This window comes from Alosa pseudoharengus, unplaced genomic scaffold (assembly GCF_046254945.1).
Source record: "Alosa pseudoharengus isolate Yale_2024_CS ecotype anadromous, Long Island Sound unplaced genomic scaffold, YU_APseudo_1.1 YU_APseudo_1.1_scf_7, whole genome shotgun sequence".
NCBI classification, from domain to species: Eukaryota; Metazoa; Chordata; class Actinopteri; order Clupeiformes; family Clupeidae; genus Alosa; species Alosa pseudoharengus.
In genome coordinates, this window is record NW_027468859.1 from 20,662,514 (window position 1) to 20,688,045 (window position 25,532).

Sequence of the window (25,532 nt, forward strand, 5' to 3'; positions counted from 1 at the left end):
ACCATAGATTAGGTGTCCCGAGAAAACACGCAGGAAGCTATGGCACACTCCACTGTAGCGTAGGGACTCGACTGCCTAACCCCCCCTCAAACGCACGTTCCGAGGAAAAGCGGATGAAACTTGACTGCTGGTGCGTTGTCTGTCGCATCACACTGTGCCACTCTTGAAGGTCATGGAGTTGTGTCGACAGGGCTACAATGCTATGCGATTGCTGTTTTTGATTCATATGTTTGATTTGAATACAATATAGTCGCAAAGCCAGGCTCAGGCCTAAAACTGTTCACATCACTTCACACATAACTACCCAAATGCAAAATAATTGGCCTAAGCGAGCAGTGATCAGACATAGGTTGGTCAGATTTTAAATGTGAAGATCAAATTTCTTCCTTCACTTCTCTCACTTTCACAAACAAGTCCTTTCGTTTCACAAAATAAATGTGTGTCTCAGTGTACAGTTCCACAGACCATGACTAACCATGCAGTGCGCAAACTTATCATTGAGTAGGCTGAAATCGAAAGTTACGATTTAAGTCACATGGCGACATCTAGGGGATATTGACCTCAAAGACAAAGAGCACAAGGAAACGATGCACATTTTAAGTTAAAAAAAGGGGGAAATCCAGTCACACAATTTCTATTTAAGAGTTTAAATATTCTTTTAATTTATTTGTCATTTTGGTACAAATGGTATTTAATGAAGTCACATTGAACAAATTAAATCACAGTTATGGAGACAAAACAAACATGTAACTTTAGCCATATCAGTCTCATTGGCAGAAATTACTGACCAGTTTACTTCTGGAAACAGTGAATATTGAAATGTCATGTAAAAAACAGACAAAGACAACAAAACAAGTAAAAGATTCTGGAATGCCCTTTGGTATTCTGTAGAAAATAATAACAGCACAGTAGCATTAAGGTCCACAGTGACACTGAAACTAGTCGCTTCAGTGACTACATCATCTACGTATGTCCAAACGCTCATCAGTAGTACGCGCACCGCTAACGCAAACCTTCAGAGCTGCCTCTGGGCAATTAAGAACAAGTGAGTCAGAAAGAGAGGGGACAGAATGACAAACGACAACTCTCAGTCAATAAATTAAAGGATTCTCTGTACATCGGACAAGCATCTGCACATGCGTTATCGTCATATGTTCAGATGGAAGCGCGTCATTTTGACATCAACGCTTCCTAACAACTACTTCAGTGAGGACTGAAGTAAAAATAATCAGTGAAGCCTAAGATATCAATCTGCAGAACTGACAAATATCTCATACACAGCTTTATCATCATTTGAAGAGTGCAAAAGTTCTTTTTTTTTCTATTAAAGAAGGCATTAAGACTCTTTATTAAGACATTAAGAAAAAATTTATAAGACGAATTCCACTTTCCTCATTGCAATCTGTATGCTTTCAGCTCTATGATAAGAGGGATGGCCTGTCATTACTCTATGCTCTGTCAGACAGGAATCCCAAACAGACACACCTGCTCTGGGGTTGCCATGGCAACAAGGTCAAGTAGTAGAAGGCAATTGCAAGTTCAAGGTCAATGCCAAAGAGTAAACATTTACAGTAAGAGAGGAATTTCCAAAACAAAGGTTTCAAGTTAAGACCGAGATGGTGGATGCTTTGATGGAATGAAAGCAATGTTTACATAGTAAAAAATTATGATAATACAAAAGAGTTTATGCCGTTTAGGGCATTTGAGGCCTGTAACATTAGTGATTTATGCTCAAGGTTCATGACTATTCGATTAATGTCATGATGCCTATCATGACAAACAAATATCTTTGAATTGAAAATTGAAGTGGTACTCATGAAATTTGGTGGGACTACAATTTGAACACCAAGGACTAGATATCATGAAATTTACAAGCTCTTTTCTCAGAAAGGTGATAGTGTTGCTAACAATCCTGAGAATCTTCTATTAAAATTCTCTTGCGATCATAATGATATAAATGTCTTTCCAGTCATACAACAAACAAACAAAACACGAAAAAAAAATAGACAAAAACTCTGATGTGACAGATGAGAGACACTCATCCAAGGCAACCTGGCCAACACAAAGGAAAAAGTAACAAGCGTGTGACACACACAACATGTGAACACAAAGACAGGACAAGACAGAGGGGAGGACAACTATGGACGTCAGCGCTGACGGCTTAGTGGTGGATGGTTGTGTCTCGCCTCGTTGTTGTGTTGTTGTTGCGGTGGTTGCCATCACTCCTGGCTCTCCAGGAACAACGCAGCCTCCTCGAGAGGTGATGGCCTCCCGTGTCGTGAGTATTTCAACTGGAGCAGATCCCCGACTTCGCTGATGGCGTTTAATGCCTGAGGAGACGCCAATGAGAGAAGAAAAAAAGGAGATATGAGATGAGATGGGGCTCTGCATTCGGCTCAACAGGCATGCAGAAGGCTTTGAGTCATCAGGAGAACAAACTGAAAACGAACGGAGGACTCGATCGGAGGGGTGAGTCACAGTCCTCATCACACTCTGCAAGGTTTGTGGAGATGCCTGGTGACAGGCCCATCTATCCGTCTCAAATAGGACAGAAGAAGAGACGTTATGAAGCGCTCAAATGAGAATGATTTCAGTGCACCGATGGAAGTCCTAACTTGACCCCACCCCCACCCTTCCAGAGAAAAAAGCTATCACAAACACATGGAGAGCTGGAATGGTAAGATTGTCTTGACAAAGTTTGAATTTCACTCAACGGGAGGAGAGCTTGCGCTAAATAGGCGAGGCTGCGTTTGAGAAACTGGTCGGCCGCTGGATGGGGTCCGAGCTGGGAGCTAAGCTGGACACACCCAGCGCAAACGATCCCACAGATCTGGGACACATTAGCCTTTGCTATGATTGTGTGTTTTTTTTATATATACTGTAACTGAGAGGAATTTTAGATCAAGGAAGGATATCGGGATACGTGGGTAGAGCAGAACTGTGTTCACATGATTGTAGCCGTAGAGAAGATGCTCGTGCTCTTAAGAACCATCTGACTATGGTGCCTTCACGCTATACCGTAAAATTGGTTTTCAACTGAGTGCATGTTTCTCTGTCAGATAAAGGGTGATTTATGCTCTCTTTCTGTATTGACATAGATCCCTCCGCTTCAAACGTTGCTCCATTTTGTCCGTATCCATAAGCTTTAAGAAAACGTGCAAAAGGCAGACAAAATGAAGGCTCTTTCTCTTTCTGTAATAGCCGTTTTTAACATTGAGCATAAATTAACGATTAAGACTAAAGACTGAAGTGCTGGGTTATGACTGAGGCATGTCAACTCCCATGCCATCTCACTGAGGGATATCAGAGGCAATGACTTTGGGAGAAGTGGAAAGCCATTCGTTTTGGCACTTTTGGAAGGTTGCCATTTTAGGGGGGGGGGGGGGTTATATGTGTTGTACATCGTCTTCTCAATTGTTAAATTGTTAAATTCTTTGAAAATGAGTCAAAGAAGTTATCAGTATTTATCCTTCTTGTAATATTTTTGTTACAACTTGCTTTCCTGCTTTCAATGTCCACAAGCCTAGAAATGGCCTTTCATAGGTTAACAGACTCACCGTATCAAGCATCTCTCTGGTGTGAGCAGCTGAAACACATAAACGTGCCCGTGACTCGATGATGGGTGTTGCTGGGAAACCCACCACCACTGTGCCGATGTTCCTCTTCAGCATCTCCCGTCCAAACGCTCTGAGAAAGAGAAAGAGGGAACCAGAGATTTTAAAATGAGACTTTATTACAATACAACAAGAACCGACTAAACTTTAATCAGTCTATGCAAAATACTCAGAAGCACAACCCCAAAATTTTTTAAATAAATACCAGAACCAGAGACAGAAAGAGAGAGAGAGAGAGAGAGAGAGAGACATTAAGCCATCTTAGTGCCTCTCTGCCCACTGGCCGAGCCGTTATCTCCAGACGGAGAGTCCAGATTCAGACTGCTCGGAGACTCACCCAATCTTGGCAGGCATGTAGAGCATCAGGGGCACCACTGGGGAGTCTTCATTTCCGTAGATGATGAAGCCCGACTCCTGCAGCCGCCGCCGGAAATACGTAGTGTTCTCTGCGAGCTGTCGGAGACGGTCCCGACCTAGGAGTGGATTAACAAGCAAATACAGATAAATACAGAACATATAACCACACATTAACAAAGTCTTTCTTTAAACAACAAAACAAAACAAACATCTGATCAGTTGGAAGCTGTAGGATGTAATACTCCAAAATGGAAACAAGAAAATCTCAAAAGCATCTTTGTTGTTCTCAAGAGCATAAAAGGGAATGTCAAGCTCTCTGATGAGCAGCACCAATGAGAAAAAGACTGAGACGACATTCCACTGGGATAACTAGTGCTACGTATGGAACGTCCTGTCTCTCTGCGTCCCAGACTCGGAGACTTCTAGAGCCGCGCGTGCCGCCGAGAGGGGGAGGGGAAGATGAAGAAGAAGGAAGCCCACTCCTCCTCGCCTGTACTTTCATCACCAAGGCGGCCTCTCTGTTTCACGGAGATCAGAGACAACACACACACACACACACACACACACACACACACACACACACACACACACACACACACACACACAGGCCCAGGTGCTCTGGATTCCCCCTCCGGACAGCAGACAAATACAGTAGACGGACCCCCGGAGGGAGAGGGCTCTTGGGGCAGGAAGAGAGCTAAGCGGAGTGTCTGGATGGTGCGTGTGTGTCGGGGCCATTAAACGGATCTTTTGAAAGGAACGTCCCAACTATATCATTCTGTCAAGTGCACACCACACACCAGTGTATTCAACCAGAAACTCTGTGTGTCTCATGCATCTCATAGGGGACCCCACTGTGGAGATCTGACTTGTCCTTCACCCTGGCCACAGTAATGTTATGTCATGACTATAGTGCTATGGCGATGAGGGCATCATGCCAGACAGAATGAATGACAGGTGGCCTTTCAAACAGAGCCAAAACAAAGAGCCTGACATGAGCCATCACTCAAATATACTGTGCAGCTATGGACCATCACATCTGGCCACAAAGAAAAGACATCTTGAATGGACTATAAAAAGTATAATACATCTGTTTAAATTAAAGTATGAAATACAATACAATTCACACTTAGCCTAGATAAAAATGCTCAGATTTTGTGCGTCCCTTGGTATTAGGGCTGTAATGATATGCGATTCGAAACCGAAATCTCGACACTCATATCCACGAACCTGTGTTGCGGTGTGAAAAGGCAGAACCAGTAGACTATGATAAACTAGCCAACTATGTTACTTTGTTCACAATATTTACAGCCTTCAACCAGACAGCTGAATTAAAGAGGTAGAGTTGTAATAGGAATAGTAGGCCTAGGCTATAGGCTAATCTGCTTAAAGTGTGCGGTCATAAATATCAGACATGTTGTAATCCTCTGGTGTTCTAAGGTAGGCTATTGAAATTGTATTTAATGTCTACCCCCCTCCCCCCCAAAAGAAAGAAAAATTGAGGTTTGTATCAAAAATCATGATACAAACCGAATCGTGAGGTTGGTGCATTGTTATAGCCCTACTTGGTATTCCAAGGAGCTGTCCCCTTTCTCACACCCATATGCACTTCCCTGCCCTCCCCTGTAGTCCTCATGATCAGAGAACATCTCTCAACTCAGCCAGCTCCTCACCACTCCCCATCAACTCACTCTGACACATCTGAAAGCCATAAAGGCAGAGGGGGGTCTACATGGAGATGGTCGACTTCAAGAGAGCGAGAGAGAGAGGGATTTGGCTGGCACGTTTAAGATCCAAGGGCAGATAGAGAGGAAGGAAGAAAGAGAGAGAGAAAGAGAGGGAGAGAGAGAGAGGAAGAAAGAAAGAGAGAGAGAGAAAGAGGGTGGATGAAAGTCAAAGAGTGAGTGAAGGAGAGCCACCGGCCATTTCTGTACAATATTACATTACATTACATTATGATTGTTCTTTTTCCTTGTATGTACATCTCTCTCTCTCAGCCTATCCTTCTTCCTCGAAAGTCTTCCGCCTTCTCTTTTTCCCTCTCCCTCCCTCTTTCAACACCTTCAGAGATGGGGCCCAGGGCTTGACACGGAGGCAAAGAGCTTCCAGATGTGGCTGTGAGGCACAGCGCGGCTCAGCACAGCGCTCCCTCTTCCTCCCCCGTGGCGGGCAGGGGCGTCCAGATGGGTTTCAAAGGGACGCCGCGCCGTCGCTGTCTGTTTGACGGACGGCCATCGGGAGGGTCCTGATCAAAGGAGAGGGCTAGGGGTGGGGTGGGGTGGCCCCTGCCGTACAGCACGGGGCGGATAGAAGTATTCTATGATGTGTACTAGCGCTGCTTGTGGGAGGTAAGATGTGTACAACCTGCACCAACATTTCACTGAAAAGTTGAGTTTGATATTATGATGCTGGTGGGTCAATGCTCTCTACTTTTTCTCTGTTTTTTTTTCCTACTTTATTCTCAACTTTCGGTAAAGCAGGTATGATTCCCTCTACATGTAATCCAGACAGTAAAAGTACATAATCCTTATTTAACTTAGCTGGAATACTTTATCATTAGACTCCTAGATATTAGACATGCTGCAATCTTGAAAAGCCAAGCTCTAAGGCATATAGAATCTGAAAAGGTTTTGGGTATAGAAGAAAACTTGACCCAAAAACTAGAATGTGAAACTACATTTAACACTGACACTTCCAAGCTAGACAGCATAGCAACGGGTAGACAAAGGCAGGTGACCGTTCTAGAAGTCAGTACATGACATTTGAATCGAGATGGAACGTGTGTTGAAAGAAAAGCGAAACCATAGCACTCTAGAGATCAACATGGATCAATATGTGACTATGTGCTCCATCGGACAAGCACATTGAGTGTTGGAATTGGAAAACTCAACACTACAGATGTTAGTTGGACATTTAATACTCATGCTGGATCCATTACCTCTCCAATTCTCCCCTCCATCCAAAACTTTAAAGCAGAAAGTGAACCTGTCAAGTCACATGACTTGACCTTGAGATAAATCAAATTTCTTTTGATTTTTCAGTTTTGGGTTGTAGCTCAGCTCAGTCATACACAGGAGGTTTCAATAGATTTTTTGTGAAACAACACAAGCCAAGAGTTGGTTAAAAGGGAAAAGAAAAGAACAGTTAAAAAGGAGGGGAGAAGCTTATATTGAAAAGGAAATGGGTTCTTGATGCCAACCTTTGCCTCAACTTCACAAACAAGGCACAGAGATCAAAAGTAACATTACGCATGTTTACTTCAGCATGTGTTGTTTCTAGGACAATCAAAGGAGCCACTGAGACTGCCATTGTGAACTGCAAATTGTGCTTATAATAAACTTGCTTTATCGGTTGTCGTTAAGACTTTCTGGCAAGTGCTGTAATTTGAAATGAACACTCAAACTTGCCACTGTGTCCCCAGCAAACAAACAGTGTGCAAACATGACTGTTTCCAAAGGATGTTCTGCCACCTTGTGGTCTTCGCATTAAATGCAATGTGATCTCACAGCATGTTTATTGTGAAACTTCCTGAACACCATCACTGTGTGTGTGTGTGTGTGTGTGTGTGTGTGTGTGTGTGTGTGTGTGCGTGCGCGCATATTTAGCATAGAGGGACCATCGGATGTCCAAATGTCTTACCTCCATAGTCACTGCTCTAAAGGTCAGTAAATGTCACTGTAAACACAGAATCCTTGGCATGGCGTGTAGACAGAATGTTCAAATGTGTAGTGTGAAGGAACCAGCCATCAAAGCTCACCAAGATTAGTGCCATCTTCTCCCATAATGCACTTCATAGAAGTGATGATCTGTTGGGCGACTGGTGGCGATATGGAGGTGGCATAGACTGCGCTATGTGAGTGTGTGCGCAGGTAGTCAATCAGCTCCTACAAAGCAACAGCAAATAACTAATTATTAGTAAAAATCTTACATGAGCCTATATTCAGAGATGAAAAAAGGGCTCTCGGATGACATTTTGTGATGTTCTGGTTGACATATTATGACAGACTGTTATGTCCTGTTTATCCGGTATAAAACCATAAAACACTTTTAAATATTCATGATGAGTGACAATTATAAAGTTATACTATTGATCATACAACTGAAATAAATAGAACCCAAAGCTTACTCAAGGGAAGCTAAAAGATATTGATTTGTAGCCTGACAGCTACAGAACATTGTCTATTAGTCTACTTGCCTTTTTGCCACCAATGTAGCCACCTGCTGCTCCAAAGCTCTTAGTGAAGGTCCCCATCATGATGTCTACGTCCCGTGGGTCCAAGCCAAAGTAGTCCACCACGCCTCTGGCCCTGGGTCCTAGTGCCCCAATGCTGTGGGCCTCATCCAGGTAGAGATAGGCCTTGTACTTCTTCTTCAGTGCAATCACCTCAGGCAGACGCACAATGGAGCCCTCCATGCTATCGGGTACACAAGCCAGAAGAGGTGGTGAGGGTCCTGCATACTCCAGGTAGTGTATGTATGGTGGCACGCACTAGGATATGCTTTCATCAAGTTAATCTGTTTGAAAATCTTCAGTGGCACAAATTACCCATAATTCCATCCAATACATTATGGCTCAGTGTGCTAAATGACTAGCAACAGTTCATCAAATAATAACTAGAAATGCAATTCCAAGGAATTACCAGTGCATGAAAATGCTAAAGTTGTGATGTAAAATATCATGTATAGTTAAAACAGATAATACAGAGATGGTTACTACAGTAATGCTAGGATAAACATGGTGGTTGCATAGCTTAATAAAAGTTGATAGTTTAAAAGTAGACTGTTTAAAAGCTGAATGTAGATAGTTTAAAAGTTGTTGATAGACAGTAGATAGTTTAAAAGTTGTTGATAGACAGCTAGTTTAATAGATAGTTTAATGATAGTTTAAAAGTAGACCGTTTAAAAGTTGAAGGTAAATAGTTTAAAAGTTGTTGACAGACTGCAAGTTTAATGAATGTTGATATTCAAATAGTTTAATGGCTGTGTATAGGTAGATATTTGACGATAACTGAAAGTTGGAATGGCTTTAATGTTTGCTAGTAGTTATGCTAAGATTTTTAACTATGCTAACCATGCTACTTAGCTAATGTTTTATAGCAGTGCTAGTAATGCTAACATGCTAACCATGCTACTTAGCTAACTTAGCTAACATTTTCTAGCAGTTTTGTTAACATGCTAACAATAGTAACTATGCTAACCATGTTACTTAGCTAACTTAACTAATGTTTTGTAGCAGTTTTGTTAAACATGCTAACTATGTTAGCAATGTTAACATGCTAACTATGTTAACCATGTGACTTAGCTAACCTAGCTAATCATTTTTAGTAGTTATGCTAACTATGCTAACTAACATGCTAACTATGCTAACCATGTGACTTAGCTAACCTAGCTAATCATTTTTAGTAGTTATGCTAACTATGATAACTAGCATGCTAATGATGCTAACATGCTAACTATGCTAACCATGTGACTTAGCTAACCTAGCTAATCATTTTTAGTAGTTATGTTAACTATGTTAACTAGCATGCTAACAATGCTAACATGCTAACCATATGAGAGTAGCTGGCTTCGTTAGTAGGGTACCTGTAAATTCCTTCTACCAGAATGAGAATCTTCTTCCAGGGCCGGTGTGTTCGGGGCTGGCCGTGCACTATGGCATCTCGCAGGAGCTTCTCCAGACTCTGCATATCTAGGATGAAGAACAGAGAGAGAGAGAGAGAGAGAGAGAGAGAGAGAGAGAGAGAGAGAGAAAGAGACAGAAAGAAAGAGAGAAAGAATGAGTTACTCAGTAACAAAAACACTCCCAATTCAGGGGTGTCCACGTCCAACTCCACCCAGAAAAAACACATTCACATTCCAACCATTACTGCCTTTCATTATCAGGGGATGGTTATGTTCAAGGCTGGGCCAGCTCACTAAATTGCCCAGAATATGGCATTCGATCCATCACACATGAGCCAGAGATAACAAGCTGCCATAAGCATGTGACTGGATAACTTTATAAGACTATGAGATAAGAGTGGATGAGAGAGGAGGGGAGGCCTACTGTTGTGTTTGAAGACGCGAATAGTGGATCCAGACAGCCTTGCCCCGAGCACCAGAGAGGCATGGTTCAACTCATCACTCAAAATCAGACAACCCTGAGAGTGAGGGAGAGAGAGAGAGAGAGGACAGACAGACAGAGAGATTGAGAGAAAGAGAGAAAGAGAGAGAGAGAGGGTGAGAGATATCTGTGTTTAGTATGCATAGTGCATAGTGTGTGAGCACCTTTCTGTGCTACACCCCTCATTCTTGTGTGTGTGTGGGTGCTTATCAGCACATAAAAGGAGTCAGTGCCATTTCCCTGTGCGCTACCAAAGTACAGGCCCATAAAGTAATCTCCTGCTCCGAAAAGAAACAAATGATTGTCACTGCAGGGTCATATTCTGCCATGATGTTATTAACGTCAATGACAGACGGAAGCCACCTGTTTCCAGACATTGCGGACTATCGCTTCATCATTCCTATGTTTCACAATACAAAAAAATACAAATCACTGTTCTATTTCAGCAAATCCATTGTGTCGCAACATCAGCAGGTGGGTCATGTATTTTTGTTAATACTACTGTGTTGGTTCATTTATTGATCAATTTCCTGTTGTTTAAATATATTAACACAAAATGTTTTGTTGTTTTGTCATTCCCTGCCAAAAAATGAATTTCCACCTTTATACAGTGCATATACGCATAATCATGGTCATGTGCATAGTCAGGCTGCTGATTCTAAGCTTCTTCTCCTGTTTGGCCAGTAACAGTGGCCAAACAGGAAGTGAAAGAGTGACTCAGAGGGCATTGCAGACTTCCCATGAACCTGCTGTGTGAGGCGCCGTGATGACGATTGGATCTGAAATATTTGAAGCCTATTCTGGAAAACAGGAGGTAGAACACTACACCCTCTTCTCATCAACTGAACAGCCATTAACCGCATGCTTTCATAACATGTAGAGGAAGCAATAATTCCATTAGTCATTTGAGGATTATTTTTTTGAGCACTTGTTTTCCAGCTCAAAGCCCTCTGATAACAAAGGTATGGAATGAACACATACTTTTCCTGTCAAAGCAGGAATGTTCATAGAGTTTGTGGCGAAGCCCATCCCAAAAGCCATGGAAGCCTCAACACCCAGAAATCTGGCAACCAGGTTCTCCAACTCCACATGTTTATCCAGGTTTCCTGTTTGTGGAGCAAGCGGAACAGTCAGTACCAGATCTAGTAGTCCCCTGAACTTTATATAATCAGCAAATTAGCATTATGTGTAAAATAACATGTTCATAAGAGACCTCTCTTTGTCAGTGGCATGACAAGCAACTGATACGTCCTGGCTAGAATGGAAATACTGTTGATTCATTCATTTTATTCTGGATTTAGTAACTAAAGTCAAGTCAGGTAACATTTAAGTAGTAGATTAAAGATTCATTTTAAAGTTAACTATTAGAAATGTCATTAGAACATTCATTCAACAATGCTGTGAGTGAACAACACAGTCAATGTTTACAGTAAGTAAACATTAAATTATGGTGCCATGAACTTATGGTGGCTAGATAGAAGTGAAGGCGTTTACCCATTTCATGCCTGGTGCTGTTGACTCCCACTCCGTACTGCAGGGTAGCCTTGGTGGCTGCGTCAGAACACGTGCCAATGTTCTCCGCAAAGCCCAGGTAGTTATATGAGCCCATGTTGATGACGTCCTTAATCACCCTGCCTGTGTGTCTATAGGTGGAAATCAACAAACAAACAAAAAAGGAAAAAAAAAATATTACAAACCTAACCTTTACAATTCTATGTGTGTATATTTTTCAATTATTTATATACCAAATACTGCCCAGTGATCAGCAGCCATCCCCACTGTGATGCTAAAAGTACAAGCTACGTCTTCCATTGAACACACACTGCAGTCTATTCATCCTCATTATTTGCTTGGTCACTTCCCTGCACTGCCTCTGTAAGCAAATATTTACTCTTGCCAAGTAAGTAACCCGGAATAGTTGGGACTATCCGGAGTAACCGTTTTATTTATCTGTTAATTTAAACACAGAGGGATTAGGAGAAGTCATCCCCCACCACACCTTCTATAAGGCTCAGCTGTATTGCAGAGAACAGGTCCAGTGTAAACAAACAAAGCCTGGTGGGGCTGATAAAAGCCAGATATTAATTCTCTACCCGTAGCTTCAGAAACCCTTGAAGGGAGCCACCTTGTTGTTAATCCCATTGATCAGTTTAATCGGAGTCTCAGTTAACGAGGCATGCATGCCACTCACTCAAAGGTCCAGTTGTAGTCGTGGGTGACCCGCTCCACCAGGTCCATTCGGGCTCCCGGGACGCTGCAGATGGGCCGGTTCCAGTTGTCCCGGATCCTCATGTACAAGTTTCTGGTGTAGAAGTTCTCAAAGTCCTGATAGAGAGGGACGAAGTCCTGAAAGACAACAAAATACATACAACGTAATCAGAATCTAAAGGATTTGTATTTGTGTTTTCATAATGTAATCATAATGTGACTTTTGGTGGCGATTCACAGTATAAAAAAGCAAGTAAACTGCCTCATCCAACATTACTTTAGCCTACATTACCTAACCAAGGCTAAGTTGGGAAAAGGTCTCGTACAATGCTATGATGAGGCACTAAACAATCCACAAAACAATCATGTCATGTTTCCACACAATGGTGCTAGTTGTACATTTCTGAGAGATCTTTAGTGCAACAGGTGATTGCTGACTGGGTGTGTGTGGTACCTTCTGCTCCTCACGTTCCCTGGCAATGTGGCACTTCTCAATTTTCCACTGTCTGAGGAAGTCACGGAGGTATCCGAAAATGGTGAGGATTCCATAGCCCATGTACGTGAGGACGGCGACTAGGAGAGGGGTCTCCTCAAAGGACTCCACGAACGGCTTGTTGTACAGTGCAGCGTTTCGGGAGACATGTTGGCTCTGAATGGACAGACACAAACACAGATACCCATGGAAGCATAAACATGGGGTGCCAAGCACACACATCCACACAGATACAAATGAAAAGACAGCACTGTTTAAAATGGTTAGCCAAAGTTCATTTCTATCAACTGGGTCCTCCATGCTTGATTCATGCTCCTCAGAAACTTTTTAGAATGTTATCTTTATTTTATTTTCAGCAATGTTCAGTCACAGACACAGGGGGTGAGAACACCTCTTTCACACCAAACAGGGAGATGACAGTGGATCCACACTTGAGCACTTTTCCCCTTATTGATTTAAAAGAAACCTACCGTGCAAACATTAAAGGGTGCTCAAAAGGCTGTTTCTAGTAGACATGTGTGTACACAGCACTGAGGTGTTAGCAGGTGATGAGTTACAGTTCGGCAAAAGAGCTTGATTGTCCGCTTGTCTTCTTTTACAGCTATTACGAAATTATCAGCAGCGAGTAACCTACGTTATGTAGAGATTCATGATGGTGCTGGACTGGTTCTGTATTTTTGGAGAAGTTGCGCTCATTCTAATGACATCGCACCGGCCCATCAATACAGCAAGGCCAGCCAGGTCCCAAAAAACAGGTTTGCCTATAACCTTAACCCTAGCCTGGAGCCTGTACTATTAGATAACTCGGCACTGCCCCTACATTGCAGGGTCTACCAACCCCTCAACGGAGGGACAGACTGGCCCTTTTTGTCCCTCTAATTCTCCCAAATCAAATGAGGCCAAAGCACAAGAAACACACAAAGTCAGTACCTCCGTCAGTCCCTCATTAAGAGCTGCTGGGCTGCTTAGCAACTGCATGTGACTGTGGTCATGCCCTTCTCTGAAATGCCTCTGATGACTGAGAGGGTGACTGGTGTGTGCACTCAATTGAGCTTAACATTAACATAGCCTCCAACCCAAATCCCCCTGGGTGTACTGACCATGTTACTCAGAAACCTGGTGGCCCCCAGGACGGGCTAACATTAACCAGCAGTGGGCCTACACGACACTACACAGCACGTTTCACTCCAGGCTACATTTGGGATCGGGAAACAAAGACAAGTGTTGTTTCTTCTTAAAGGCTGCTATAGGCTTGATGCAAAAATGTCCCACAGTTGAGGAATCTTAGACTCTTCCAGCCAGCATAACCGTCATTCCTGAGGCTAAGGCTAGGGCATTAAAAAAAAAAAAAAGGTTTGGTTCCTGTTGGTTGTCAGTTGAGGCCATGGGTCGGTAGGGATTTTTTTATTTATTTTTTTTCCAGTGGCAGTAAGGGATAGGTAGAAAATCAATCCCACCAGGATTTCGCGAGGTTTTTTGAGACTGTTGCGACCTAAAATGCCTGGATGGAAGTTGCGGTGATTTTAGCTGTTTCTTGTGGAGAAATTGCGGGAGGAAGTGAAATTGCAAAAATAGTTTAAATTTAGGGCAATTAAGGTTAGTAAGACCAAAATCACACTGATAATCTTGATGCTTATTAAAAAGGATAATCAAAGGTAAACAGTAAGGATTACAGAAAATCAAAGTAGGCCTACTTTATTTGTGAAAATGCTTTGACTGAGGTCATTCACAAAGCATTATAGTAGAACTGTCCAAAAAAGACAGTCACCTAAAGAGATGGCATCATGTCATATGTTTCAATACATTCATATATTTTGTAATTCATATTAAGTTCATATCTTTTTAATAATTCATAGTCTGTGGCCTGCATAATTACTAATAGCCAAGTAAGTATCTAGTCATTTCATATTGATTTAAACTATTTGACTACACTTCTGTTTAATGTCATTACATTGGTGGTGTACGTCTAATTGACTGCCTGCCCCTTTAAGGACGTGAGAGTAGCCTAAGTACATTTCTGAGTGGATTGGAAGGCTTGCATCTCACTGTGTTCGGCTACGAGTGTAAATCACTTTTTGCATAGTGCATTACGATATGTGGATGCAATTGGGAATGTCTTCTAAAAAATAAATGTTAAAAAAAACAACTCGAATGAAATCATTATTGGATCATAGAAGAGGTAAATGTCTTGCAATTTCATTAATTTCTATGATTTTGGTAGCACTACTCAAACTAAGCCCACAAGCTAGCAAACATGACATAAGCTAAAAGGACATATCCAGGTAAACGTTTGCCAATGGGTTGCATAGCCTACTCAAAAATCAGTAAACCAAGTAGGCCTTAATTAACTTACTTTCATAGCCTAGGTAGGTTAGCAACACCAGGTTGAGAGATGCAAGTAAGCAGATCATTAACGTTAGCCTTCTATTTATTGTCATCAAAACTGTAGAGGAACGAACACGTTAGGGCAGTCTTTTGTGTCATATGCAAAAGGTGCAGAGCCTTGGTAAGTGGTAACTTGGTTGAGCATTAATTAGCCTTGGTAAGTGACGAAAACAATCGTCTTCGTGAACAGCTGTGCATAGGCTACTTTGTAAAAGAGAGAATACGCTCATCCCTATACATAACGCAAGGGGTAATTAATGTAATTATAGTTCGCCTTTTATTTGTGGATTTATTTAATATATTTCGTGTTATTTCTTCCCCAAGCTCATAAAATAAATGTGGGTCGCACATAAATTGACAGGGTCGGTCGGAAACCGGAACCCAAGAATGTTTTTTTTCATGCCCAGGGGACAGAGGCAACTTTGAATACAGGAAGCACTGTCTTTTCACCAAAAACAAAGATCACGTAACCACTCATGACTGATAACTACGCCTGTGTTCACTGTTGTAAAATATTGTCAGCAGGTCTAAGAGGAGCTCCAACAGTCGGGGAACACACAGGATTAGATGAGCCAAAGGGCCTTTTCTAAAAGAAACTTGTTCCCAGGAGAGCCGCTCCCTTTGCCCCGGGAGCGCCTGGGAGGAAACTTAAAGATTTCAAAGAACTTAGCTCTCAGGTTACGCTAACGTATTCTCCACAGTGGTGTCAATGTAAACAGTCACCAACACAACTCACACAACACAATACAACCTAAAAACAGTGGGTCATTATCGAAGTATTGTGAGTCGACGCACTATTTAACACCATAAAACAGAAATGTATGTTTTGGAATGGAATCTCACTGAAATACAGCACGTATCCAAAGTAACCTAGCAGGTGCTATATGTTAGGGTCTAAAATAATTGCGATCCAGTTAGTTAGGCGATCGAGTTAACCCCCGTCAATGTCAATTTGCAACAGACTGATGAGGTCTTCCTACTGTTCACATTTCAGAAGCACTAACTTAATGTTCTGTCCACAGGCAAATACGGTATGCTGTTATCAAATTACGTTACGAGGCGTAACGTTACAATTAACAACAATAACAAACAACAACGAAGGGAATTGTGTGTTTTTAACCACCTAACCTTCACTCAGTTAAGACACTTTTAGGTCGGTTAACAAATGTTAACATCTGCTAATATAACTAATTTAAGTAGCCTAAAAACACGTTTAAGTTCAGTGAATCATTCATATTATCGTCAGCTAGTAACAAAAGCTAGCATGAATTTATCGAAACAACGTTACACCGATAGCTACCAATAGACAAACTTTCTGAAATAACAAAAGTGTACAATGCCCGAAACTAGTTACCTACAACAAATCACCATCGTTTAACATTCAAAACATTGGGCCAAAACCTTACTGTATTTCCGGGTATGCATACCACGACCCTTTCCTCTCCCACCCACTCTGTCGTTGTTGTATGGTTGTAGCGCGAGGGCCTTTTACCTTCTCCTTCGTGCGGCGGTACTTTTGCAGCTGCTGCTGTTGTTGGAAAAGACAGTGGTTCTTTACGAAGCCGTTTCTAGCTGCCTTCTTTCCGTTAGCGGTTCGGTGACAACTATCTCCATTTAGCAGTTTACTCGTGGAGCTTTCCGTCATGATGATGAGCCGAGACCCCCTTCTTCGCCCAAGAGACTCCGGGTTACTTGTGTAACAGTGAAGTTTCGACGCCGCTTCCCCTCAGTTGAGTGAAAGGAAATAACCTACCACCGCCCACTACGGGACGAAACACGAGATTAGTGGACAAAAACGCCCCTCAGGACGACAGAGCAGCTAACGACGAATGGCATGTAATTTCGTCACACAAGGGCGCGGTTTCGCGTGGAAAATTCAATAGGAGGCTGCCTGTCGTGAAATTAAGTCATCAGGCATAACCTGTAATAACCTCAACGTGGGTGTGGATTGCCATGCGACCACAACACTCACCATTCCTGTCGTAGTTCCACAAGGCCTACCTGCCTTGCATTAGATTAGGCAATGCCTGGGAGCGGCTTATCATTTCCAAGGACAGTAAAAAAAATGACCTTGGGAAGAATGAATGACTAAGAACATGCAAGGCAAAGCCTATTGTTCCGCTCATAAAATATATAAAAATGATGACACATTTACTGTGTTAAATTCAGTAAGGCCTCTACAGCTCATGTTGCCACAATTTTTTTTCTTTAACCAGTAAGGCTGCTTAGACTGGCCAAGACTAGAGGCTCCTTTTCAATGGGAAAATACTTTTCACATGTCAGCTATTTATGTATTTTAGAGGTCAAATTAATTTGTATGAATTCTTAGACAGCTCCATAGGATACAAGCAAAAATGGAACACCAACCCCTAACATACCTATTATTTGTAGGTTTTTAGTATTCATCCACACTCAATTCTGTCTATCAAAACGTCAAGGACTAATTTGACAGTGAGAGAAATAACAGGTGGTACAGAAGCAAATGGCAGGACAATCCAAGACAACCAATTGTTACTCAAAAGCCTATTTTAAAACCACCACCAATGTGCTCAATGAATTAGTCCCCCAGTTCAAACACAGAGAAAACAAAATAAAGAAAAAAAATAGTAGGCCTAAACCAAGCTTTTTCATGGTTGTGTATGAATGTGAACGATTGCCTTTTGAAGACAGAGAAGAAGAAAACTCTATTTAGTTAGGCTACATTGGTTGCATAATTCATAAAAAAAATCCTGAATGATATTTGGATCTTCTCTTGTAAAAGAACAACGGTGGGGGCTTAAAACACCATCAAGCTATGTGGGCCCTCAGTGTCTTGTTGCTTTTACTGTTACCCACTAGGTGTAACTGTTGTGCCACAGCGACTATCGAAGGATATATCTATCCCTAATCTGCAATTAATGATGTGGTCAAATTCCTCAAAAATGACCAAGAAAGCTATAATTTATGAACTATGAGGAACATTCACCATTTAACACAAATAAGCTACCCAAGGATGACTCAGGGTACCTCAGTAGGCCTACTATTTTGTGTTAGCTAATGGATGTGAAAAGATTCAGGTAATCTTCCCATCATTGCAATCTCTTTTGGCGTAGGAGGTAGAACTAAGCTTTAATGAGATCGGGGTTGTTTAATGAGATGAGAATGTGGATCTAATGAGTCATGTTAGAACTTCAGTGGTAATCAGACCCCATGCATGATATCTTCGTATTTAGCCTAGGAAGTATTATTACATAATGCTATATCATCCAGTTGTTCTGCTATGTCTGAGATTAAAGCCATTTTTTATCACATTTTATCACCATTCTTAATATGAGCCATTCATAGGTCAAGTATAAAAACAGGTGTGCCAAATGTGTAACAACAAACTGGAACAAGAGCCCTTAAACATTGCAAATATTTTACTATATTTGAACTGAAGAATTAAAGCATTACACAAGAGTCAACAGAACATTAGCATTCAGGTTATTTGTCATAAAATAACCTGCACTATTATAATATTATATGTACCTTGGGCTATGCAATAAATGCCAGACTGGTCAAGATGTTAACACAACATTCCACAGATCAATCTCTTCTCCCATGCTCTTTGACATCTTATCAGGAGCCCAGAAGAAGCCATTACTGCTTGGCTCATTTATCAAGTTTGAATGACATGATCTTAATGGCAAATTATAAAAAGAGTACATAATACAAGCAGCCCAGATGTATGACTGTGTTCGTCACTAGGCAATCCATCAATTTGCAGGTTACAAATCACTTTCGTTAAGGTCCAACCAAGGAGATAAATGATTTTCATCTCAGTGTTCCTCTGCTTTGAAGAGGCCAATAGCTGCAAGTAAAAAAAATCTCAGATCTTGAGCAGAGATAGAGAGAAAACACACTCTATCAGTGCCTAATGTGACATGAATATCAATACCAATATCAATTTCAATTAAAGGTTAAAGGGACACCTTTTGTGCATATATCATGATGGCATTGCAATGATTACAGTTTGCACTGAAATGTATACTTCCCTTTCAGTTGTGAAGTGATCAGTTGGTAAGAGGGACCAAAGTCCTTTGAGGCAAGTCCCTCCACTCTCCGGCCATATTGCAACACTTTTTGGGCACTTATTGGGCATCTATTTCGGCAGAAATGCACCTGTGCAAGGCTTAACAACACCAATCTTGCTCCAGCGGCGAGATCACAACACATGGCACGATGTCTGCACAACACACCACATGATTGGCTCAATGTATTCACAGCACAACACATGATTGGCTCAATGTATTCACATGTCGACGTTTTGCCACAGAAGGGGTGGGATATGTGTAGACAACTGCCATATTGGCGTTACAAACTAACCCCATGCATTTCTATGGAGGATTTTTTGAGTGCTGTGTCTCCTCATTAGAAAGTCTCTGGAGGGACACATAAGAGGGACACAGAGGCACTAACTGAAAATGTGTTTAAACAGAGCTGATCAGGGTGGTGAACTCAGTGTTGGACACTTTTGGTCTGGAATCAACAAAATACTTTAATTGTACTCCACTCATAACTTTATTGCTTGTTTACTGTATTGACAGTGAATGGTCTCAGATACAGACACAGCACAGCTCAGATACTTACATCTCAGTTCTTTCAATACGGGAATGCACAGAACTTTTTCATACAGTTTTATATATTGCACGTGACACAAGATGTGTATAACGGTATATATGGGAAAAATAATAGTCTCAGTGAATTGATGAAAACAACTCGCATGGTGGTTGGAAGTGAGGGAATGAAATGTCAATCTCATATTGCCAGTGGTTTTCCCGGCTCACTGATACAAACCTATCAGTCTTTGCTTTTGTTTGCTTGGTGAGGTTCCTATTGTGGCCTTGCACAATGTGCTCGCTGTTTGTGCCTGAAGCCACACAAAAGCTTGCATAAGAACCAATTTCCTTGGTCCGTCATGAATAAGAAAACTCATTTGTCCTCCAATGAGCACTTTCTAAAACCCTGACAAGAAATGCGAGTATACTCATTATGTGTCTGTCTGCTTGGAAAAGAAAGGGGGGAAAAAAGACATTACATACACCTGAAGGACCACACATTGGGCAAAGTGCAAATGCAAAGCACTGGAAAAACAGGGAAGCCAATCCCATTTCTTACTTTCAAGAAAAAAAGAAAGAGAAATGTCCAGAACAAAATTCTCTTATTACAGTCTGAGACTACTCGATATACTACTCCTAAGCAGAGCTGCAGTTTTTCTCATGGATGCATCACATAAGTGGTAAACTATTGAGTCTCGCAGGGCAAGGTGTTAATGCAACACACCTATTCCAATCAAAGTTCCCATGTTTTGTGAGCTTTGACTGTGAAGGCTACACAAATCCAGGCAAGCTCTTTTGTTTAGTCACCTCAGAAGAAAGGAGGTCCAGGCTCTTCTGCATGACTTTTTACAATGAGCAGAAACAGTAGACTGTTACAGTAAAAAATATAGATTCTGAGTGACAGATGGACAGATAGCCACAAAACTGGATCTGCTCCATTAAAGGCTTAGTATGTTACCCCTCTGCCCTGTCATCGGACACTGCCGCCCCTACACTCACTGCCATCCAGACTATTTTCATTTGTAGTCTAACTCCCCGACGGTGGAACACTTACCAAGCACTACCACCAGAGCAGAGACATCCTATCTTCAAGAAGCTCTTGAAAATTTTTTTTTTACCAGAGTACCTCCCAGAGTACCTTCCCAGAGTTTCCCATTTCCCATTCCCATTGCTAAATGTGAACTGATAGTGTTTGGAGCATCCAGGCAATGAGTAGTTCCTATGCCCGGAAGTCTGGTTTGGAACATGTTCAAAAGGCAAGATATAATCTATAGTGCCTTCATGCCACATTGGATATTCAAACAATTCCGACCTCCAACAGAGGAAAAAAGACTTGATCGTTGGGTCAGATTTTTTGCTCGGAGACAAGTCTTGTGCCCCAAGTTACCCGACTGGCAGGATACTCAAAATAGGACCCAAGCGCAAGACTCAATGCAGGCGGAATCTTCAGACAAACACATTTATTTGCTACGAACTTACAGTTACAAACTTACAGACAGACAGACAGCCAGACAGGACTTCACCAGGGTGAACAGAGAGACAATCTGACAAAGAACAGAGAAACAGGGGGCCAGAAATACACAGAAAGACAGAGGACTGGACCAGACTAACAAGACAATAACCGGGACAGGTGTGAGCAGAAATGGAGAGAAACTGACGAGACAGGAAGTGCAGACCATATAAGGGAATGGGTGGAGACAAATACACATGACCAGACAGGTAAATACAGAGCACATGACAGAAAACAATACACAGAATGGCCACCAGGGTGGCACAAAGTCATCAGTCCAGGCCAGATCCTGACACCGACTTGTCGTCACTATCATATTCTCCAAACACAGCGGCCTTCTTTGCAACAAGACAAGAGACTAATCTCACTCTCATTTCAAATAGGCAAGGTATAATTTATCACTAAATTAAAACTAAAAAATAAAGACATTTTCCTTCTTACTCAACCATAGTAAGCAGTTCTAATAACGTAGTTACACGTTTCCTATATTTGCTTTCTGAGCTGATCTCATGAACACACTTTTTTCGGAGATCGGGATTTTTAAAGTCCTCCGAGTTTACGGCCGGCATGAAGGCACTATTAATTATTTCAGACACCTCTGGGGAATTCATTAGGCCTGTGCACCTGCCACAGGTGCCACTGACGCCTAATTAATGTAATTTGGTACCACAGGGATGAGAGGATGACGACAATGATGACTGAACTCCCAGTCCAATTAATAATCTGGTACATAAATAAACAACTACCCAGTGTTCAGAAATGCCCCTCCATGAAGAGGCTTTCAAAATGGGAAACTATAAAAGACTTGCCCTGTGATCCATTACCCACTCCTTTAGTAGATGCATAGTGCATTCTATAGCTTAATGAAGAACCACCAGAACCTACCATTCACTATTTAGTGCATTACTGGGCTGCTACTGAGATTGACTATAATATTTATTATATTTACTCAGATTGTAAATTTGTAGCAAAAAGAAATAGGGCTAGTTTTCAACTCATAAATTCAAGAGAAGATTTTCCAGGGGTTTTCATTGGTAATGCTTTATAGTGGATAGTACAGTCTACAAGAGGACATTTAATGCAAATTGAGCAAATTTTTGAAGGGAAATTATTAAATCTGGGCAAACTAAATTGCCAAAGGATTCGTCAACGGAGTACCTCTCATTTTTCTATAACTGGGGAGTTGTCCAACTTTTTAATTCCTCAAACTATTCCCTGTAATATGGAAACAGCTTTGTCTTCACTGTTGCTCGCTCATTACTGGCCATGCAAACACAATTCACTAACATGGTCAACAATAAGTGTGTAATTGCACTGGTCTTTGGAGCATGCATCTTTTAAAACTTCAATTAGGCAAACAATAGCTGGCTTGAGGCAACATTTTGGCACAACTGTGTTTCGGCCCAAGCATACCAAGAAATCAGGCACAGTACTTTGTATTAATCTCATTATCTAGTTATAACTTCTAAAACATTGTCAAACATAGTCCAATCTAAAAGGGATAAGTATACTTCACAAATCATAGAAAGGCCAAAAAATATACTTAAAAAAAAAAAAAAAAGAACAGGAATGATAAGATAGGGATGGGGGCTGTATACTGTATGTCTTACAAACAACTACAGAGCGTTTTGACTTAAAATACACATTTTACGATTCAGCTCAGTAGCCACGTGTGACAATAGACCGCTGAAGTTCGCCTACAAAAAAGATCCAAAACGGCCATCTTTGCCCATATAAGGAGATCCGGTTGTTAATTGAAGCTAACTACCTATGGCAAATTGCATTGCAAGTTAGCTCTGGAGTAGCAAACATCTAAGTGTGCCGCCTTCACTTACCGGAGATCACAGTATCCACTCGAAGGCAGAGGACAAAAGTGTGTTCAGGAAAACGTCTGCATTTCAGACTTTTTCATCCCCACGAGACTTTAACAGGTGCGATTATTCAAAATCCCCATGTTATTTTCCCATAGGAAAAATCGCCAGATACCGGATGTCAAAGATGGCAGCTTTTTTGTAGGCGAACTTCAGAGGTCTATGGAGCACGTGGAGCGAACAAAGATCTACTCCGAGGTAGCAGCACAAGAGGTCCTTGGTATTCCCATGGGCGGGCTCAGGTCCCATAACAACACACAAAGTAGAGATGCTATGGAGGTGTGGACGTCTCTCCAGGGCGTTGGCTAGGCTGTGCTGCTCACTCCTTCCTCCGCTTCTTCTCGTGGTCGAAGTCCTTGGAGCGGCCGCTGGTGGAAGGCCTCTTGGAGCCACCATGCTGCTTGGCCTCCACCAAGAACCTGTCCAGACCGAAGGGATCCTCCTCAAACTGGACGGGTCCGTCCCGGCGAGGCCCGCTGTCTGCACCAGAGAACTCACGATCCGGCACAAACCTGGAGACAAACAGAGACAGAGAGAAAGAGATGGATGTGTGATGTTAGACAAGATCGTCTCACAAAGTGCTCCCACTTTACTTGCCGATACTGATATTTCTACCACAAAAATAATTATTAAGCTAGCATAAAAATGCAATGAATTGGAACACATTTTTTTACAATAAGCCTATATATATAATAAATAATCGTATCACATAAAATATGTAATATTCAGGCTATTTCAAACTGAAATGTCTCCACATTTCATTTCATTGTCACCTCATTTCATTTCAACAAATTATCAACAAGACTATTTTGTATTGCCTCCACATTATCTCTAGCCTGGAAATATCCAGACATTTTCACAAAGTGAATGAAAAGTCTGGCAGCTCTCGATTGGGAAACGTTTGCAACACTTGCATTGCGACGGGCACTAATGTAATTGAGTGGTATTATTGTTTCCAGCAGATACCCAAAATGTTGCTACACAAAAAATATACAAGTGGCTGAGGCATCTTCTATGCTAACTTAGTGTTCTTGCTTGGCCTGTAGATGTTCTGGGCCATTGACCTGTCTCCCCTGAAGGGCTGGTCATACACTGTGTACTGGTCATCATCACCAAAGCCACTGTCCATTCCCTGTAAGCCATAGAGAAAGAAAGAAAGGGTCAACACAGACAGACATTCAAAACCGTGGGCATCCCAAAATGGCACCATTACACAGGTTGACTTTGGTGCCAATGAAATTGTGTTTAAAGAACATCAATACAATTTTTTGTTTGTTTTGTTATATGTTTAACATATAAAAACAATCACAAGTCACAACCTAATACAAGATTTGTTGCAATGAATTAATCGGAAAGAGGCTATTGACTGTGTCTGCAAGTCTTTCATAAATTCTCCAGCCTAATAAGTAGTTTGGACAACTGGACGTTGATTGCATGACACAAACAAAGGGGAACGGTTGCAAAGAAACACGGCAAACTGATATTGACCTGAAATTCAAGCTAACACACTAGGCATGAAACCAGACACTTGTATTTGTGTCTTAGGAACCATGATCTCATTTGGTCATGGTACACTAATGTCTGGGAAAGAAGCATGCTTACGTACACTATATTTTTAACATGACAACAAACCCAAGACAAACACCATCATACACCACTTCACAGTGGGCACATAAAGTTGAAGTGTCATGTGAGAGTGATAGTGGCAATCAGACACAAGGTGCGGCAGGCTGCAATAGAGTGCATTACCTTGTTTTAGTTGAAGAGCCGTTGGTCATACTGGGCCATACTGGAGGTGCGCGGGTTGGGCTGGCCCCAAGCTATGAGCTCACTGATGTCTCGGTCCTGGTCCCTCTGCAGCTTGGACCTGTTCAGAGGAAAACCGTCAAAGCGTGTTCAAGATGATGGGAAGGATAGGGCAAACACTGTCTCAAGAACCGTACTCAGGGTAATGGTTCTCTAGTCGCAACACATTAGTCCTATTCTGAAACGGTGTGTGTGTGTGTGTGTGTGTGTGTGTGTGTGGCAAGATATGGTCATTCAGAGGATTATCTGACTGTTGCATTTTTTAAAACTAGAGCTTGCTGCATACATTATTAACAACTACCACTCTCATGGGGTTAAAGTGCAAGTCTGGCAGCTCCCAGACTGGAAGTGACAAGACCTGAATGGCAGAACAGGGAGGTTCTCAGATTTACATTAACCCCCTACATCGCTCAAAACGAATCCATTTAATACAGTTCAGAGAGCAAATGTGATCACGTCCTGGTTAGGGGATTCTGGGGACATATTCTTTCTTTTAACCCCTGGCTGATGATTTGTGCCCTGGAGGCTCCGACTGGAGTCTAATGTTGGCGGCGGGCTCAGGGGGGCCAGGCATGAATGATTGAGTGGGTGGGTTTAAAAATGCATGT

General features: G+C 41.8%; 2 protein-coding genes across 2 annotated transcripts in view; both read right to left on the bottom strand.

Annotated features, from left to right (window-relative positions):
• Positions 1-1,309: 1,309 nt before the first annotated feature.
• On the bottom strand, positions 1,310-16,902 carry sptlc2b (serine palmitoyltransferase, long chain base subunit 2b). The gene is made up of 12 exons (XM_076273370.1): positions 16,653-16,902; positions 12,737-12,931; positions 12,266-12,420; positions 11,569-11,717; positions 11,056-11,180; positions 10,018-10,111; positions 9,555-9,660; positions 8,167-8,386; positions 7,729-7,855; positions 3,952-4,087; positions 3,558-3,687; positions 1,310-2,330 (listed from the first exon to the last, which is right to left on the bottom strand). The coding sequence occupies exons 1-12, from the start codon at positions 16,803-16,805 to the stop codon at positions 2,220-2,222; spliced, it is 1,701 nt and encodes a 566-aa protein (XP_076129485.1). The 5' UTR covers positions 16,806-16,902; the 3' UTR covers positions 1,310-2,219.
• A 4,262-nt stretch (positions 16,903-21,164) lies between these two features.
• The window catches only part of snw1 (SNW domain containing 1), a 54,845-nt gene continuing 50,477 nt past the window's right edge, over positions 21,165-25,532 (bottom strand). Inside the window, 3 exon segments of the mRNA XM_076271904.1 lie at positions 21,165-23,630; positions 24,183-24,250; positions 24,868-24,985. Of these exon segments, the coding sequence (XP_076128019.1) occupies positions 23,438-23,630; positions 24,183-24,250; positions 24,868-24,985 (379 nt within the window). The 3' untranslated portion in view covers positions 21,165-23,437.

What these genes read in the sequence shown, in the direction of transcription:
- sptlc2b (XM_076273370.1), bottom strand. Translation starts at nt 16,805, where the DNA reads ATGACGGAAAGCTCCACGAGTAAACTGCTAAATGGAGATAGTTGTCAC. An exon ending in ACCGCCGCACGAAGGAGAAG is followed by an intron (nt 12,932 to 16,652) that starts GTAAAAGGCCCT and finishes CTGTCCATTCAG; the next exon opens with AGCCAACATGTCTCCCGAAA. An exon ending in TACATGCCTGCCAAGATTGG is followed by an intron (nt 3,688 to 3,951) that starts GTGAGTCTCCGA and finishes TCTCTTTCTCAG; the next exon opens with AGCGTTTGGACGGGAGATGC.